The 19,765-nt window shown below is 40.0% G+C and overlaps 1 protein-coding gene across 1 annotated transcript in view; it reads right to left on the reverse strand.

Moving 5' to 3' along the window:
• Window positions 1–19,765, reverse strand: part of AGK (acylglycerol kinase) — a 102,221-nt gene that overhangs the window by 18,817 nt on the left and 63,639 nt on the right. Inside the window, exons 10-11 of the mRNA XM_005901068.2 lie at window positions 5,811–5,890; window positions 2,932–2,989 (exon numbers count right to left, since the gene is read on the reverse strand). Coding sequence (XP_005901130.1) covers window positions 2,932–2,989; window positions 5,811–5,890 — 138 coding nt within the window. The remainder of the gene's footprint in view (window positions 1–2,931; window positions 2,990–5,810; window positions 5,891–19,765) is intronic.

The raw sequence follows: 19,765 nt of genomic DNA on the forward strand, positions 1-19,765 counted from the left end.
AACAGCTCTCTAATTAAAAAAACAAAACAAAGAACCCAGAGTGCTCCACTGACCTGTATTTCTCAGTACCTTCTGCTGTTTTTAATCTCCTCTCCTTCAAAGTCAAGTTTCTTAAAAGAGTGGCTCTGCTGCCTCCAGTTTTTACCTCCGGTTTACTCCTGAACTTTCTTCAATTTGGCTTCGGCCCCTCCACCTAACACGTTATCAAACCTGCAGGGGTTGCCAGAGTCAATGGATCCTTACTTTCCTCTCTTTATTTTGCTCTTTGATGCTGCTTCTTAAAACCTCGCTCTCTTCTGGAAGTTCTCTCTTTCATTGGCTTCTATGTCAGTACTTCCTCCCAGAGTCTCTCTCTGGATTTTCTGGGCATCATTTCGGGCTCTTTAAAATGATGGGTTACTCCTGCCCACCTATTCTCAACAGTAACTTCAACAAACCCATAGCTCAATGCCACTCATACACTTACGACATTTAAATCTATTTCTTCAGCCCAGATATCTCTGAATTCTAGATCTAAGTCATAATTGTATGACTTGACTGGTCTGTACCACCGGTAATGTTAAACTCGATACGCGCCAAACTGAGAATTTCACCTTTCTTCACGAATGTGATCCAACTCTGATATTATCAGCATTCACGGAAAACTCTAGTTACCAAACTCTAGCCCCTCGAGCCAGAGACCTGGGACTACGCCCTGCTCCTGCTGACTGTCGAGGATTGTGCCTCTTGAGTCAATGCTCTGGGGTCAAGGTTCACTACTACCACCTTGGCGAGACCTCATCTCTCCTCACCTGGATCGTGTTAGCAATCTTCTATCTGATGCCTTTGCCTGTTACTACCAATGTCCAGTCTCTCATCCATTCTGCTGCCAAACAATTCCTTGCCAAAGTGAAAGCCTGCTCCTGTCATTCCCCTGCTTAAGATCCAGTGACCCTCCAGTGCTTTCATGATAAAGGTCAGATCCCACGTCAAAACCTGCAGTCAGCCCGCAAGCCACTCCACACTGGCCATAATTAAAGACCATGTGACACCTCTGTGCCTCCACACATCCTGACCCCTGCACTTGGAATGCCCTTTAGTATATTTTTCAAAATTTGGCTGAAGTGTCACCTTCTCTGGGCTGACTCTACTGACCTTCAGTCAGAGGTAAATGCTCCTCCTCTGTGCTTCCATCTTATTCTTTCCTGTTTCTCTCCTAGCACTTGCCAAACTGCTGATTTACCAGGCCCTCACTCCTGGCACGTGAACACTTCTTGAGGGCACGAGACCTGTCTTATTTGACCCAGTAGTCCAATTATACAGCAGGGCTTGCCACCCAATAGGTACGCAATCACTGTCTGCTGTTGAAATGATAGAAACAGTTTATATGGTCCCAGATTCTACAACTTAAATACGGAGCTACTCTATTTCTTCCTGAATATTTCACCAATGAAATTATTCCTCCAAGCAACAGCAGTCGTGCATTTTACTCACACAGTTCGCCTTAAGCATAGAAAGTCCTTGCTCCCCAGCACTCCAAGTTCATTTTAGTAATCACATAGATTGGTTACCCCTAGTACTTTAATGGCTTTGTTAATGAATAACTGGATAGCTCCGGGTAAAGGGAGCTATATTTTATAAACGTTTTGCAATGGACATACACTACTTCTTTAATTTCAAACCCATTCGATACTCTGAATGTTAACATTACATAGAACCAAACTCTTTACTACATTGAAACTTCATCTGCCAATTTTCAGATTCAAACTGTAAATATACTACTTTCATGTGCATAAAAGCTCAACATGGTACGTAGTACAAGGTAACTGTGCCTCTTCTATTAGCATTTTCATTAACATACACTGTTGAGTTTTTCTCTATGCCAATATTCTTCATTGTATAGCCTATAACAGCATAGCCTGATAGACCTTTCTCTTATGATGGCAATGGTCTCATACTTGTACTGTCCAATGCAGCAACCACTACACATATTTGGCTAGTTAAGCATGGTTTGAAGCACAAAGCATTGTTTGAAGCCTACTATATTTCAGTTCAGTCACTCAGTCGTGTCCGACTCTTTGCGATCCCATGAATCGCAGCACGCCAGGCCTCCCTGTCCATCACCATCTCCCGGAGTTCACTCAAACTGACGTCCATTGAGTCAGTGATGCCATCCAGCCATCTTATCCTCTGTCATCCCCTTCTTCTCCTGCCCCCAATCCCTCCCAGCATCAGAGTCTTTTCCAATGAGTCAACTCTTCACATGAGGTGGCCAAAGTACTGGAGTTTCAGCTTTAGCATCATTCCTTCCAAAGAACACCCAGGGCTGATCTCCTTTAGAATGGACTGGTTGGATCTCCTTGCAGTCCAAGGGACTCTCAAGAGTCTTCTCCAACACCACAGTTCAAAAGCATCAATTCTTCGCGCTCAGCTTTCTTCACAGTCCAACTCTCACATCCATACATGACCACAGGAAAACCATAGCCTTGGCTAGATGGACCTTTATTGGCAAAGTTATATCTCTGCTCTTCAATATGCTGTCTAGGTTGGTCATAACTTTTTTTCCAAGGAGTAAGTGTCTTTTAATTTCATGGCGTATTCAGATACAAATCTTCAGTTAGCTTCTCGATACTAATATAGACACATTTGCAAGTAATTAATCAGATATAGGTCACTGTGTTCAAGGTTTGTTTGGTTAAGAGTGAATGAACAAAGGGAAGTGAAATACTAAAATGAAATTAAATATGGGCTTGGTAATAGAGAATAAGTTGGCAGATGAGAAATATCAGAACAGGAATGCTTTCTGGATTTGTGTGTAAGTAAATAGGCCCCATTTTAGGAGCATGCCATATACATCTATAGCAAGAAACTTTTAAAAATTCCAAATACACACATCACAAAGGAATAACAAAATACCAGAGATCAAATGTCAATACTGTAGCCTGCATTTACCTTAAGAGTGCTGAAAAAGTGGGCTGCTTTGGTTTTTAGAGGCCCAAGATACCAGTACCTGAAAAAGAGCAAGATAAAAATCTGATTAGACTATTAAGAAAACTATCAATGTGCTAGATACCATTCAGGACAGATAATACATTAGAATTACACCTCTACCAGAAGTGTCTGCTCTGGAGGTTTGGAGATTGTGGTTTAGCATAAAAAAGTATTACAGTAAGTTTTTAATCTGCATTTGAATACCACGTCAAACAGAACATAATTAGTTATACCTCAGCTAAATCCTTGCAATTTATGAGATATATAATCAGAGTCTTCTTGAATCTCTAAATTCACAGGTATCACTGTAATATGTACTTTGCACCGTGGAACACAGTTAAGTTCACATTCTGAATGAGTGGAGAGTGATAAAGCCACGAAGAGATGCGGGTGTGGGTGCTAATGTATTACTCGTGAGCTGAATGGCTGCATGCTGTACACCGCGTTCTCTCTCAACGCACAAACATACAATTAAAATCTGTAAATCAGCATCATTCCGCATTACTCATGTTATGCAGCTTCAACATGGGAAATGGAAATCTGGGAGTAAAGAGGGTCTACTTCATATTGCTAAATTCCTAAAAGCCACTGAAGAGAAAAAGACGCCTGGTTGGATTTAGAAAAGTAGCATAAAGTAGACTTCTCTCTTAAAATGTCTCTTTCACCTACCAGCCCATCTTAACTGCTCCCTATTCGATTCAAACCAATATGCACTCATTTAGCACTGACGATGTATATGGAGGAAACAGAAGCAATATCATCAGTACAAAATTCTTGCCTTTGCGGGCTTCTGAGAAAACAAGGCCCCCAAATAGAATAGACGACGACAAACAAACATATTTCTATGACATGGTATGAACGGATCACTATTTACTGGTGAGGAGAGTCAAGAAGGCGCAAGAAATCATTATGGGCCTAAAATCACTGGAGCAGCCACACCTGCACAACCAATGACCCAAGAACAAAGTGAGGCCGTGAGACCTAGAAAGCTGGGCTGGACGCAGACACAGGGAGGCGGCAAGGACATCATTCTAGGCAGGACAAGGGTAACAGCACGGGAAGCGCTTAGAGTAGTTGCCAGAGCAAAAGCTCTAAACAAAGACATAGAACTCGGTAGTTAGGGATGATGACGGAGTACGTTGGTCTTGAACACCAGAATATGGAGTTTAGCCATCCAAGGAGCAGAGCAGAACCATTCTAACAATTATCCCAGTAAGCACCACAAGGCTATTAACAACTGCTTTGATCATCTAATGTTTTGGTTTCTGTTACTTTGTTTGAAAGCTTACTCGATGCTTTGCTTCTTTTCCAGGGTAGCCAGACAGAAACACATCCCAGCCAAGGCAGTTTATTTCTAAACTGATTTAGAAATAAATAACTTTATTCTGAACTGATACTCTGTGAGGCCACCTAGGAAATGGCTTGTTGCACCCCCACTGTTTCTCCCGTAACACACAGAGCAACTCAGCAGATGGTTCTAGTCCAGGTACAATAACAGCCAGCATTTTAAAATTCCATGTTCAGAAATCAAACAGAATATGGGCCTGTGTGTGATATTCCTCAAGGGCTGACCTATGCTTGTGCTGAACACACTTAGAAAGCAATGTAGGACTTCCCCAGCAGTCCGATGGTTAGGACTCTGCACTTCTACTGTAGGGGGCATGGGGTCCATCCCTGGTCAAGGAACCCCACATGGTCAGGGAAGATCCCACATAGCACGTCGTGTGGCCAAAAAAAAAAAAAAAAGCAATTTACTCTCATCAGACTTTCTCAGGGGAAACTAAGCAATTCCTCATGGTAAACCGCTGTCACGTGAGATTACAGATCAGATACAAGATGACTTGCAGAATGAAGATAACCATGCATACTTGGAAACAAAAGAACGCAGGGTGTGATGTAACTCAGTGGTCTCTCTCCTTTGACAGTCCACTGTCAGGAACCTCATTAGCAGGAATAACCATGTGGAACAAATGAGAGGAATTTCTGTAAAGAAAATGTGGCGAGAATGCCTACAAAGTAAAGAGAGCTTTCTTGATAAGAGCTGTGTGTGAGCTCAATCATCGTTCATTTACACTACACTCAAATTGTAAGCATGTTGTCAAGAAGAGGTAAAGAAAGAAAATAACGCCCACCAGCTAGGACTGAACTTCATGCCCTGTCTCCTCCAGCCCCACCTCAGGAAGCCTTGCCCACGCGGCCTCTCCATGGCACACAGCACAGGGCACACCCTCTTTCTGAGCTGGCAGTTATATGCTACACAATGAATTCACCAAAAATAAGCAGGTTGCCATGAAAAGCCACCAGCAGCCCTCTCATGGCCTCCTCCGCAGGCCTGTTTCTTCCACCTTCTGGCATTCCCAGGTCTCTGCCTTTCTCCCTCCTCTGAAGGAGGCGGCCTGGGGTCGGTGAATCCACCAGGCCTTCAGAAAGAACACCTCTTGGGGAAAAGGGGTCTTCCGACCAGGGCTGTCAAAGCTCCAGGAGGCTGCAGCCCCAGTGGTGCCTTGCACTTGGCACCCAGCTAAGCAGGCGGTGGGAGGAGACGACACCCAGTGTCCCTCTGGTCCAGCTGAGCCCCACCCCCGGTCAAATACGACGTCTAGAAAGAGAGGTGGACACTGCTCATCCTGAGCTACCACTCAGCCAGCGTGGAGGAAACTGGGACTTCCCCCAGCCTCTGTGCACACAGAATGTAAACTCCACTTCTGTTATTCATACACAATTCAACCGCTGGGCCCACCGCTTGTATTCCGAGATCACCGTATACTGAAACCTCAGAGACGGGGACAGAGTAAGAAGGTGTTTAAAAACCACCACTGGTTAACCCAGTGCCCTTCTACCTGCTAACTGAGACGCCAGCATCTCGGAAGGATCCCCATCGAAGGCCGGTGAGTGCAAACACAGGCTGTTCCTTTTCACCCTGGAAGTTAAATACATTTCACTTAAATTAATGACAATAACCTGGAACTCTCTACAGGTAAGTAGCCAGCAAACGTTCACGGCCTATGTTTCGTCAAAATAAAATTCCAAAAGGGATGTTCCAAATTTAAGAAATGAATTCTTTTGAGTGCTCAGTAAAAGTACTGAAATAAAATGAAACTAATATTCGTGTATTAGGCCTTGTGAATTGGTTGGCAAGAAAACATGCTATCATACTTCAGACTGTAATCACTATGCTGATTCTTGGACCAATTAATCGGGTCAGCCAGAACTTCTTCTCTCACATGTACTTGTCCGAGGTAATTTAAATCTGTGTTCTCTATGGAGGGCCAAGAGTGGTCAGGCAAGATCATCAGAGTTCTGGTATGTACTCCAGAATGTTTCACCTGAGTCTCTGAAGATACAGCCAGGTATTTGTCATAATAAATCAGGATGCAAAGTGATTCGGGTTTAATTCAGTGCTTTATGGCCAAATACTGCATATTATAATCACCAAATTCTAATAAATCAGTGAGTTTAGCAATACCTATTTTAGAAAATAAACATTAACAATGCCACTGCCTCTAAGAGTCTATACTCCATGCTGGGCTTTTTTCTAGAAGAAAATATACACATCTGAATTTTGAAAGGGACATTCCCTATACCTCAGAATTGCAGCAAAAGCCCAAAGGTTCCCCCACATTCTAAAGAGAGCTGCCAACTGCTAGACACAACTCCACAGAATTTGCTAACTGTGCACAGAACCAGGTCAGTTTCCACTGTGCCATCATCAGAACCAGTGTAAGCAGAGTAGGAACTGGAGGAGACTCTTGGCACTCTAAGTTGCTGGCTGAGAGAAAGTGTCTTAAGTCTTCTTAGGAGAGGACATCTGTCCCATTTTCACTCCTGTTCCCACTATGCTGAAACAAGCAAGGCTCTTCTAGGAGAACCACACATAAACAGGGCCAGCCTACAAGGAAAAGACACTGGCCTCTCACTCCTTGGCTGTCTATCGATTGAAGCAGATTTGCTTTTCTGCTCTCTGTACCTGCTTGAGCAAGAGAAGAAACAGTAGAGGGAAGAGAAAAATAGTAGAGCAAAGAGGTGATGTTAAGATTACGTCATGACGGGCAAGGCAAGGATGTATTAGTCTCCTGGGTACCAAGTGCATGCTGTGGAAGATAGCAGGGCCTGAGTCTTTCTCACGCTATTAATCATTCATTTAATCATTTTTTCCATGAATCATTAAGGATATTTATAGTATATTAGGAACTAGCAATAAAAAATGTCTGTCCTCAAAAAGCTCAAGGTATAATGGGGGGATAGACAGACACAGACAATAAGAACATGCAGTAGGTCCAAAGAATAAAGATACGTACCGAGTGCTATCAAAGTACAGGGTGGGTGCCACTGTATGAGTGAGAGAACAGAGCAGACAGATGCTCAGGGAAGCATGACGTAAGTTCTAAGACAACCAGGCATTTTAAAGAATAAGGTAAAATCTGAACAGCCTGATGACTAGCTAGAAGGCTGAATCAGTAGAAACCTCTCACCAAACAAAAATCCAGGACCAGACAGTTTCACTGGTAAATTTCATTAAACACTCAAAGGAGAATTAACACAAATCCTTCTCATACTCTCCCAAAAACAGGAGGGATTTCTTCCAGACTGACGGTATGAGGCCAGCATTACCCTGATACCAAAATCAGACAAGGACAACGCAAGAAAATTAAAAGCCAATATTCCTGACAAATACAGATGTAAAAACCCTAAACAAAATATTAGCAAACCAAATTCAACCATACATTAAAGGGATAAGACCATGATGAAGTTAAGATTTATTCCATGGATGCAAGGATGGCTCAACATCTTCAAATCAGTCAGTGTGATTTGACACATTAACACAAAGGGTGAAAATCATACGTTCACCTCACTAGATGTAGAAAAAGTATGTGATAAAATTCAACACTAATTTATGATAAAAAGAAAACAAACCTCTCAATAAAGTGGCTATAAAGGGAACACACTTAAGTATGGGATAAAATTCAACAATGATTTATGATTAAAAAAAAAACTCAATAAAGTGGGTATAAAGGGAACACACTTCAACATAATAGAGGCCATATATGACAAGACCACAGCTAACATCCTATTCAACAGTAAAAAACTGAAACCCTTTTGTCTAAGATCTTGAACAAGAAAGACAAAGATGTCTACCCTCACCACTTTTATTCGACATAGTATTGGAAGTCTTAGCCAGAGGAATTAGGCAAGAACAAGAAATAAAGACATCCAAATTGGAAAGGAAGATGAAAAACTATCACTATTTACATATGACATGAGAGAAGTAATAAACAAATTCAGTAAAGATGCAGGATACAAAGTCAATACACAAAAACCTGTAACATTTATATGCACTAATAACAAATCATCAGAAAGAGAAATAAAGAAAACAATCCTATTTACAACTGCATGAAAAAGAATAAAGTACCCAGGAATAAATTTAACCAAGGAGGTGAAATTTGAAAACTACGTGGCATTAATGAAAGATGCTGAAAGTGACACAAACAAATAAGAAGATCCTCTGTGATCCTGGACTGAAAAAATCATTGATGTTCAAATGTCCACACTACCCAAAGCAATCTATAGATTCAATGTAATCCCTATCAAAATTCCAATGACATTTTCAAAGAAACAGAATAATCTTAAAATTTTCATGGAACCACACACACACACACACATAAATGCAAATAGCCAAAGCAATCCTGAGAAAGAAGAACAAAGCTGAAGGCATTACAATTCCCAGTTTCAAACTATATTACAAAAGTGGTAATGATTAAAACTGCATGGCATTTGCATAAAACCAGACACAAAAATCAGGAGAACAGACTTTAAAAGCCCAGAAATAAACCCACATATATACAGTCAATTAACTTGTGATAAAGGAGCCAAAAATATACAATGAGGAAAGGACAATGTCTTCAGTAAATGATGCTAGGGAAATTGGTAGTCATGTGCAGAAGAATGCAACTGGACCATTAGCTTATACCATATACAAAGATTAACTCAAAATGGATGAAAGACCTGAAATAGAAGACCTGAAACAATAAATTCCTGTAAGAAAATGTAGAGGGTAAGCTTCTTGACATAAATCTTGGCAATGATTTCTGAATCTGACACCAAAAGCAAAAGCAACAAAAGCAAAAATAAATAAGTGGGGCTGCTGCTGCTGCTAAGTCACTTCAGTCGTGTCCAACTCTGTGCGACCCCATAGATGGCAGCCCACCAGGCTCCCCCATCCCTCGGATTCTCCAGGCAAGAGTACTGGAATGGGTTGCCATTTCCTTCTCCAATGCATGAAAGTGAAAAGTGAAAGTGAAGTCGCTCAGTCGTGTCCGACTCTTCGCAACCCCATGGACTGCAGCCCACCAGGCTCCTCCATCCATGGGATTTTCCAGGCAAGAGTACTGGAGTCGGGTGCCATTGCCTTCTCCATAAGTGGGGCTACATCATACTAAAAAGCATCTGTATAGCAAAGGAAATCATCAACAAAATGAGAAGGTAACCAAATGATTGGGAGAAAATGTTTGCAAATCACGTATCTGATAAGGGGTTAATATACAAAATATAAAGAACTCATACAACTCAATATGGGGAGGAGCTAAGATGGCGGAGGAGTAGGATGGGGAGAACACTTTCTCCCCCACAAATTCATCAAAAGAACATTTAAACGCCGAGTAAATTCCACAAAACAACTTCTGAATGCCGGCAGAGGACATCAGGCACCCAGAAAAGCAACCCAAGTCTTTGAAAGAAGAGAGAAGAAATACAGCTCCACCCACCAGAACACCAACACAAGCTTCCCTAACCAAGAAACCTTGACAAGCCACCTGTACAAACCCACACAGAGCAAGGAAACGCCACAATAAAGAGAACTCCACAAACTGCCAGAATACAGAAAGGACACCCCAAACTCAGCAATTTAAACAAGATGAAGAGACAGAGGAATACCCAGCAGATAAAGGAACAGGATAAATGCCCACCAAACCAAACAAAAGAGGAAGAAATAGGGAATCTACCTGATAAAGAATTCCGAATGATAGTGAAATTGATCCAAAATTTTGAAATCAAAATGGAATCACAGATAAATAGCTTGGAGACAAAGATTGAGAAGATGCAAGAAAGGTTTAACAAGGACCTAGAAGAAATAAAAGAGAGTCAACATAAAATGAATAATGCAATAAATGAAATTAAAAACACTCTGGAGGCAACAAATAGTAGAATACCAGAGGCAGAAGATAGGATTAGTGAATTAGAAGATAGAATGGTAGAAATAAATGAATCAGAGAGGATAAAAGAAAAACGAATTAAAAGAAATGAGGACAATCTCAGAGACCTCCAGGACAATATTAAATGCTACAACATTCGAATCATAGGGGTCCCAGAAGAAGAAGACAAAAAGAAAGACCATGAGAAAATACTTGAAGAGATAATAGTTGAAAACTTCCCTAAAATGGGGCAGGAAATAATCACCCAAGTCCAAGAAACCCAGAGAATCCCAAACAGGATAAACCCAAGGCGAAACACCCCAAGACACATATTAATCAAATTAACAAAGAACAAATATTAAAAGCAGCAAGGAAAAACAACAAATAACACACAAGGGAATTCCCATTAGGATAACAGCTGATCTTTCAATAGAAACTCTTCAAGCCAGGAGGGAATGGCAAGACATACTTAAAGTGATGAAAGAAAATAACCTACAGCCCAGATTATTGTACCCAGCAAGGATCTCATTCAAATATGAAGGAGAAATCAAAAGCTTTACAGACAAGCAAAAGCTGAGAGAATTCAGCACCACCAAACCAGCTCTCCAACAAATACTAAAGGATATTCTCTAGACAGGAAACACAAAAACAGTGTATAAACTCGAACCCAAAACAATAAAGTAAATGGCAACAGGATCATACTTATCAGTAATTACCTTAAATGTAAATGGGTTGAATGCCCCAACCAAAAGACAAAGACTGGCTGAATGGATACAAAAACAAGACCCCTACATATGTTGTCTACAAGAGACCCACCTCAAAACAGGGGACACATACAGACTGAAAGTGAAGGGCTGGAAAAAGATTTTCCATGCAAATAGGGACCCAAAAGAAAGCAGGAGTAGCAATACTTATATCAGATAAAACAGACTTTAAAACAAAGGCTGTGAAAAGAGACAAAGATGGTCACTACATAATGATCAAAGGATCAATCCAAGAAGAAGATATAACAATTATAAATATATATGCACCCAACACGGGGAGCACTGCAATATGTAAGACAAATGCTAACAAGTATGAAAGGAGAAATTAACAATAACACAATAATAGTGGGAGACTTTAATACCCCACTCACACCTATGGATAGATCAACTAAACAGAAAATTAATAAGGAAACACAAATGTTAAACGATACAATAGACCAGTTAGAACTAATTGATATCTATAGGACATTTCATCCCAAAACAATGAATTTCACCTTTTTCTCAAGCGCACATGGAACCTTCTCCAGGATAGATCACATCCTGGGCCATAAATCTAGCCTTGGTAAATTCAAAAAAATAGAAATCATTCCAAGCATCTTTTCTGACCACAATGCAGTAAGATTAGATCTCAATTACAGGAGAAAAACTATTTAAAATTCCAACATATGGAGGCTGAACAACACGCTGCTGAATAACCAACAAATCACAGATGAAATCAAAAAAGAAATCAAAATTTGCATAGAAACTAATGAAAATGAAAACACAACAACCCAAAACCTGTGGGACACTGTAAAAGCAGTCCTAAGGGGGAAGTTCATAGCAATACAGGCATACCTCAAGAAACAAGAAAAAAGTCAAATAAATAACCTAACCCTACACCTAAAGCAACGAGAAAAGGAAGAAATGAAGAACCCCAGGGTTAGTAGAAGGAAAGAAATCTTAAAAATAAAGGCAGAAATAAATGCAAAAGAAACAAAAGAGACCATAGCAAAAATCAACAAAGCCTAAAAGCTGGTTCTTTGAAAGGATAAATAAAATTGACAAACCATTAGCCAGACTCATCAAGAAACAAAGGGAGAAAAATCAAATCCATAAAATTAGAAATGAAAATGGAGAGATCACAACAGACAACACAGAAATACAAAGGATCATAAGAGACTACTATCAACAATTATATGCCAATAAAATGGACAACGTGGAAGAAATGGACAAATTCTTAGAAAAGTACAACTTTCCAAAACTGGACCAGGAAGAAATAGAAAATCTTAACAGACTCATCACAAGCACGGAAATTGAAACTGTAATCAAAAATCTTCCAGCAAACAAAAGCCCAGGTCCAGACGGCTTCACAGCTGAATTCTACCAAAAATTTAGAGAAGAACTAACACCTATCCTGCTCAAACTCTTCCAGAAAATTGCAGAGGAAGGTAAACTTCCAAATTCATTCTATGAGGCCAACATCACCCTAATCCCAAAACCTGACAAAGATGCCACAAAAAAAGAAAACTACAGGCCAATATCACTGATGAACATAGATGCAAAAATCCTTAACAAAATTCTAGCAATCAGAATCCAACAACACATTAAAAAGATCATACACCATGACCAAGTGGGCTTTATCCCAGGAATGCAAGGATTCTTCAATATCCGCAAATCAATCAATGTTATACACCACATTAACAAATTGAAAAACAAAAACCATATTATTATCTCAATAGATGCAGAGAAAGCCTTTGACAAAATTCAACATCCATTTATGATAAGAACTCTCCAGAAAGCAGGAATAGAAGGAACATACCTCAACATAATAAAAGCACTATATGACAAACCCACAGCAAACATTATCCTCAATGGTGAAAAATTGAAAGCATTTCCTCTAAAGTCAGGAACAAGACAAGGGTGCCCACTTTCACCATTACTATTCAATATAGTTTTAGAAGTTTTGGCCACAGCAATCAGAGCAGAACAAGAAATAAAAGGAATCCAAACTGGAAAAGAAGAAGTGAAACTCTCACTGTTTGCAGATGACATGATCCTTTACATTGAAAACCCTAAAGACTCCACCAGAAAATTACTAGAACTAATCAATGACTATAGTAAAGTTGCAGGATATAAAATCAACACACAGAAATCCCTTGCATTCCTATACACTAATAATGAGAAAACAGAGAAATTAAGGAAACAATTCCATTCACCATTGCAACGGAAAGAATAAAATACTTAGGAATATATCTACCTAAAGAAACTAAAGACCCATATATAGAAAACTATAAAACACTGGTGAAAGAAATCAAAGAGGACACTAATAGATGGAGAAATATACCATGTTCATGGATTGGAAGAATCAATATAGTGAAAATGAGTATACTACCCAAAGCAATTTATAGATTCAATGCAATCCCTATCAAGGTACCAACGGTATTCTTCACAGAGCTAGAACAAATAATTTCACAATTTGTATGGAAATACAAAAAACCTCGAATAGCCAAAGCTATCTTGAGAAAGAAGAATGGAACTGGAGGAAGTCAACCTCTACCTGACTTCAGGCTCTATTACAAAGCCACAGTTATCAAGACAGTATGGTACTGGCACAAAGACAGAAATATAGATCAATGGAACAAAATAGAAAGCCCAGAGATAAATCCACACACATATGGACACCTTATCTTTGACAAAGGAGGCAAGAATATACAATGGATTAAAGACAATCTCTTTAACAAGTGGTGCTGGGAAAACTGGTCAACCACTTGTAAAAGAATGAAACTAGAACACTTTCTAACACCATACACAAAAATAAACTCAACATGGATTAAAGATCTCAACGTAAGACCAGAAACTATAAAACTCCTAGAGAAGAACATAGGCAAAACACTCTCCGACATACATCACAGCAGGATCCTCTATGACCCACCTCCCAGAATATTGGAAATAAAAGCAAAAATAAACAAATGGGACCTAATTAAACTTAAAAGCTTCTGCACAACTAAGGAAACTATTAGCAAGGTGAAAAGGCAGCCTTCAGAATGGGAGAAAATAATAGCAAATGAAGCAACGGACAAACAACTAATCTCAAAAATATACAAGCAACTCCTACAGCTCAACTCCAGAAAATAAATGACCCAATCATAAAATGGGCCAAAGAACTAAATAGACATTTCTCCAAAGAAGACATACAGATGGCTAACAAACACATGAAAAGATGCTCAACATCACTCATTATCAGAGAAATGCAAATCAAAACCACTATGAGGTACCATTTCACACCAGTCAGAATGGCTGCGATCCAAAAGTCTACAAATAATAAATGCTGGAGAGGGTGTGGAGAAAAGGGAACCCTCTTACACTGTTGGTGGGAATGCAAACTAGTACAGCCACTATGGAGAACAGTGTGGAGATTCCTTAAAAAACTGGAAATAGAACTGCCTTATGATCCAGCAATCCCACTGCTGGGCATACACACTGAGGAAACCAGAAGGGAAAGAGACACGTGTACCCCAATGTTCATCGCAGCACTGTTTATAATAGCCAGGACATGGAAGCAACCTAGATGTCCATCAGCAGATGAATGGATAAGAAAGCTGTGGTACATATACACAATGGAGTACTACTCAGCCATTAAAAAGAATACATTTGAATCAGTTCTAATGAGATGGATGAAACTGGAACCTATTATACAGAGTGAAGTAAGCCAGAAAGAAAAACACCAATACAGTATACTAACACATATATATGGAATTTAGAAAGATGGTAACAATAACCCTGTGTACGAGACAGCAAAAGAGACACCAATGTATAGATCAGTCTTATGGACTCTATGGGAGAGGGAGAGGGTGGGGAGATTTGGGAGAATAGCATTGAAACATGTATAATATCATGTATGAAACGAGTCGCCAGTCCAGGTTCGATGCACGGTATTGGATGCTTGGGGCTGGTGCACTGGGACGACCCAGAGGGAGGATAGGGGAGGGAGGAGGGAGGAGGGTTCAGGATGGGGAACGCGGGTATACCTGTGTCGGATTCATTTCGATATTTGGCAAAACTAATACAATATTGTAAAGTTTAAAAATAAAAAAAAATAAAAAAAAAAGAACTCATACAACTCAATAGAAAAAAAGAAGCAATCGAATTGAAAAATGGGCAAAGCATAGGAACAGACATACTGATGGCCAATAGGAAGCCCAGCATCATTAATCAGAAAAGGCAAATCAAACACAGTGAGATAACACCTCACATCTATTGGAAAGGCTATTATCAAAAAGATAAGAAAACAAATGCTGTTAAGAATGCAAAGGAAAGGGAACCTTTGTGAATGCTGGTGGGAATGTAAATTTGTGCATTCACTATGGAAAACAGTGAAGCCCCTTTCCTGGTGGCTCAGGCGGTAAAGCATCTGCCTGTAGTGCGGGAGACCCAGGTTCGATCCCTGGGATGGGAAGATCCCCTGGAGAAGCAAATGGTGACCCACTCCAGTACTCTTGCTTGGAAGATTCCATGGACTGAGGAGCCTGGTAGGCTATAGTCCATGGGGTTGCAAAGAGTCGGACACCACTGAGCGACTTCACTTTCACTTTATGGAAAACAGTAGGGAAGTTCCTCAAAGGATTAAAAATAGAACTATCATGTGCCCAAGCAAATCCACTTCTAGGTATTTATCCAAAAACAAAACACTCACTCAAAAGATATACACACCCCATGCTCACTGCATCATCATTAACAATAGCCAAGGTACACAAACAACTTAAGTGTCCACTGACAGATGAATGGATCAACTGTGGCACATGCACACACACACATGCAGACACGCTCAATGTTTATTATTCAGTCATAAAATAAGGAATGAAATCTTGCCATTTGGGATAACATGGATGGACCTTGAGGGCATTAGGCTAAATGCAGTAAGTCAGAGGAAGAAAAATACTGTATGATCTCTCTTACATGTAGAATCATTAAAAAAACAAACAAACCTAACAACTACAAAAAAAAAACAAGCTCCTAGATGATACAGAAACCAGACTCATGGTTCACACAGGTAGGAAGTAGTGGGTGGGAAGTTTTTTTTAATGCAATGTAACTATCTTTTTTGATTCAGCATATATACATATGTATATCTGTATATACATCTATATCTATATGAAGCCTGGATTATTTTATCTATTCATTATAATTTTTGCAGAAATACATAGGAGGTTCTCAATAGTGACCTAAGCACTATATAGGATTCAAAGAGAATGAACAAGGCTGAATCATACAGTATTGGGACTAGGGAAGATGCATGCTAATTAAAAAGAGAGAAACAAACCAGGTCCCTCAACTGAGGAAGAATACTAGATTACAATACAACAAGTGCATACCACAGTGATTTCACCAGTCCTTCTCCTAAAAGGAATGAAAAAAAAAAAAAAAAAAGAACCTGGATTAGGGAGGTTGGAGAGAAGAGGAGAGAGAAAGGAAAGAAACAAGAGGAGAAAGAGTGCTCTAACCTAAGGGAGAGAAACAACACTACGTGAATAGTACGCTGTATCCATGGGAACATTTCCCAAATGTCTTTTAAGATCTTAAGTGTTACATCTGATGATGATGATTCTGATGTCAGAAGATTCCATGCTGAAATAGGTTGGGAAATAGCAAACATATTTGGCTTGAAACAAGTTATATTGACCACAGTTCTTCTTAGAGTCTTTCATATGTTAACGTACATTATAAATTTCCAAAAGAAGAAATACAATACACAGTTTTCCTGAATCATTTGTGCAGCCCTCTCTGGAAAGACATCCTGCATAAGTATAATATATTCCTTGGGGAAATGTAGTAGAGGCAAGAAGTTCTGAGATAAGTACTCAAGATTTCCTGACTGGTGCTCTAAAACCACTTTCCCTTTCTTCATGTGGGGGAAGAATTTGGGGACTATTCTGTTAAGACTAACTGAAAAGCCTTGTAACCTTAAGGTTCCACAGACCTGAGGTGCTGTTCTAGCAAGTGGTATAAAGGGCTCTGGACAATAGGAAAGGAGTGTGAAGAGTCTAGAGAAGCAGATGGGTACAGAGCCTTCAGGATTAGAAGAGGTCTGAGGCGCAGTAGCGAAGAGACTGGTCTCAGTTAGAGAACACATGAGTTCAGCAAAAACAAGCAAGGTCAAATGGACAGAGTGGAAGCCAACAGACAAAGCATCACTGTATCTTAGGTCAGTGAAGGTCTGGCTGATAGGTTATGAAATAGAGAGGTCACAAAACAAGAATGGATACAGAAAGATGGTGCAGAGCCAGATCTTAGCAGCAGAGGAGACATGCTGCACCAAGTCAGAGGCTCCCCTGGACAGAGTGACTCCCTGAATGGAATGGCCTTGTGCTCTGCAGAGGAAAGTAACTAACTGGGAGAGCCGGCTGGAACAGAACAGTGAAAAGAAAACAATCCTGGTCAACCAGACAGCTGCCCAATATAGGAATCTTAGGGATTTTAGATGAAGAAAAAGAAGCAAGGCAAAGAAAATGAAAGTGGCTCAGTCATGTCCGACTACACAGTCCATGGAATTCTCCAGGCCAGAATATTTCCCAACCCAGGGATCGGACCCAGGGTCTCCTTCTCCAGGGGATCTTCCCACAACCCAGGGATCAAACCTAGGTCTCCCGCATTGCGGGCGGATTCTTTACCAGCTGAACCGTAAGGGAAGCCCAAGAATACTGGAGTAGGTAGCCTATCCCTTCTCCAGCAGATCTTCCCTATCCAGGGATCAAACTGGGGCTCTCTTGCATTGCAGGTGGATTTTTTTTTTTTTTTTTACCAACTGAGCTATCAGGGAAGTCCAGGGTAGAAGGAGCTCTAAAGCAGCCCTAAGCATCATCATATGAGAAGGATCTGCACTGGGGCTTTCACAGAAAGGAGCCATGTGATGAGCCAGGAATGACAGAGTGGGGAAGGGTGGGGAGCTTCTCACTGCCTGCCCCACCCTCCTCATTTGGTTCTGGGTTGGCAGAGTCTGAGTGAAACCGAAAGACCAAAAATAAAGAACCAGAAAGAATTTCATAAATCTTTCCCGTAGTTACTTTAAAGTCAAGTTCAAGGCACTATAGATATCTATGTGGGACAGGAAAACAGTGATCCCCCCTGGACAAAGCACTGAAGGAAAAAGCAATGGCCCATAAGACAGAGAATCCTTATTTTGTCTCCAGCACAGCTAGTCTATGATCAGATAACCCTTTATTCCTTAATCTGTCCCATGAAGACACTAATACACGTCTTGCCTCTCTCACTGAGTTAGAGGACCTAAGGAGATGCGAACTCACACCTGTTAGAGCTTCTAAGGGCCATTTTTTAATCTTTGGAGAATCTTCCATTATATGTTTAACTGTGTTTCAGTTTGTTTTTTAAAAGAAGAGGAATCTGGTATCAGGCTTCATCTATAATGCTTGCCAGCATATTTTGAAAGCAATTTCCAGAAATAAAGAAAAAAGAAAAAGACAAATTCCGCCTAGCTGGGTGCCTCAGAAACCACAGTAGGGGCTACTGTACTTTGTTTTCTAGGAATTGATTTTAAAAGTTTTCTGCTTCCCGGGGTGTGTTACCAATATAAAGAGGCTGGGGTAAATTTGACTCTGGTTTTATCAATTCACAGAATTGGTATATTTGAAAGAAAAAGATAAAGGAGACGAGATATTGAAATGCAAGCACAGTCAAGAATTTCCAGTTAAATCCTAATTATTTTAGAATGTACAACTTCTCACACATAAAAGAGAAGCAGTAACTCACTCAGTTATTAAGAGATCTACCCTGATGCATTCCTTTGATAGTAACAATATTTTAGAATAATATCTTCATAGATGCTGATCTGTAGTTTCCTTTTCTAGCCTAACATTTCTCTCAGTACCTTTTGTGAAAACAATTAAGCTTTATTAGATGCTGAAGAATCAATTGCAACTTAAATCACTTTTACCCTGACCAGCAAGGTCACAGTGGAGAGTGCAGATGTCACTGCATAAAGAACAAGGAAAATAAAAGGAAAACAGACTGCAAGCTCACGGGCTCATCAACTGTAACGAGCACATAACAAACGCTATAGAACAAGAGTGCCTTTTAGGGCTGAAGCTGGAATCGTGACACAGCGTGGAGCCTTCCACAGAGACTTGGAAACCTGCACGAATATAAAATGTGCATAACCTTTGGAGGACACCTGAATGTAGCTGGTACATTTTTAAGGCCAAATCTGAGTAAAGTATGAGGGATTCACTGTTTACAGGATTATTTGGTGGGGGGTGGGGGGATGGGGAGAAATACAGATGACAAAAGAACAGATACTTAACTGCTATCAAGCGAGAGTATTTTTTCAATTTCCAGGAATTGAACCCTTTTTAGAAGATTCTGATAAAGAACCTACAATAGCTGTTGGGGCTTCTTCCCTCCAAACTTTCACCTTTGGTAAGATGTCAAACCAAAAAACTTTTTGTATGTGCAATGAACACCATTTTTACCTCGCACTCAGCTTCACCATGCCAACATTTCCTTGTATTAGCTTTATCTGTGTACAAGAAACTGCAGACTTCATGACATTTCACTCAAAAAATTTCAGCATGTGTCTCCTAAGAAAAAGGATGTACCCAGACATAACCATAACACCATGGCACCATATATCATCCATATTAAAATATCGCTGGTATCTTTTATACCTGACACTATTTTTTCTTTTTCTAATCCAAGATCTCATATCTTAATTATGATATTTCTTTAGTTTTCCTTAACTGCTCAAGATTAAATCTTCTAAAAGAAGATTTCATGACACTGATATTTTTGAAGAAGCCAAATCAGTGGTTGCTTCTAGAATGTCCTACAACTTGGATTTGATTGTTTTCTTAA

The sequence above is a fragment of the Bos mutus genome, chromosome 4, assembly GCF_027580195.1.
Source record: "Bos mutus isolate GX-2022 chromosome 4, NWIPB_WYAK_1.1, whole genome shotgun sequence".
NCBI classification, from domain to species: Eukaryota; Metazoa; Chordata; class Mammalia; order Artiodactyla; family Bovidae; genus Bos; species Bos mutus.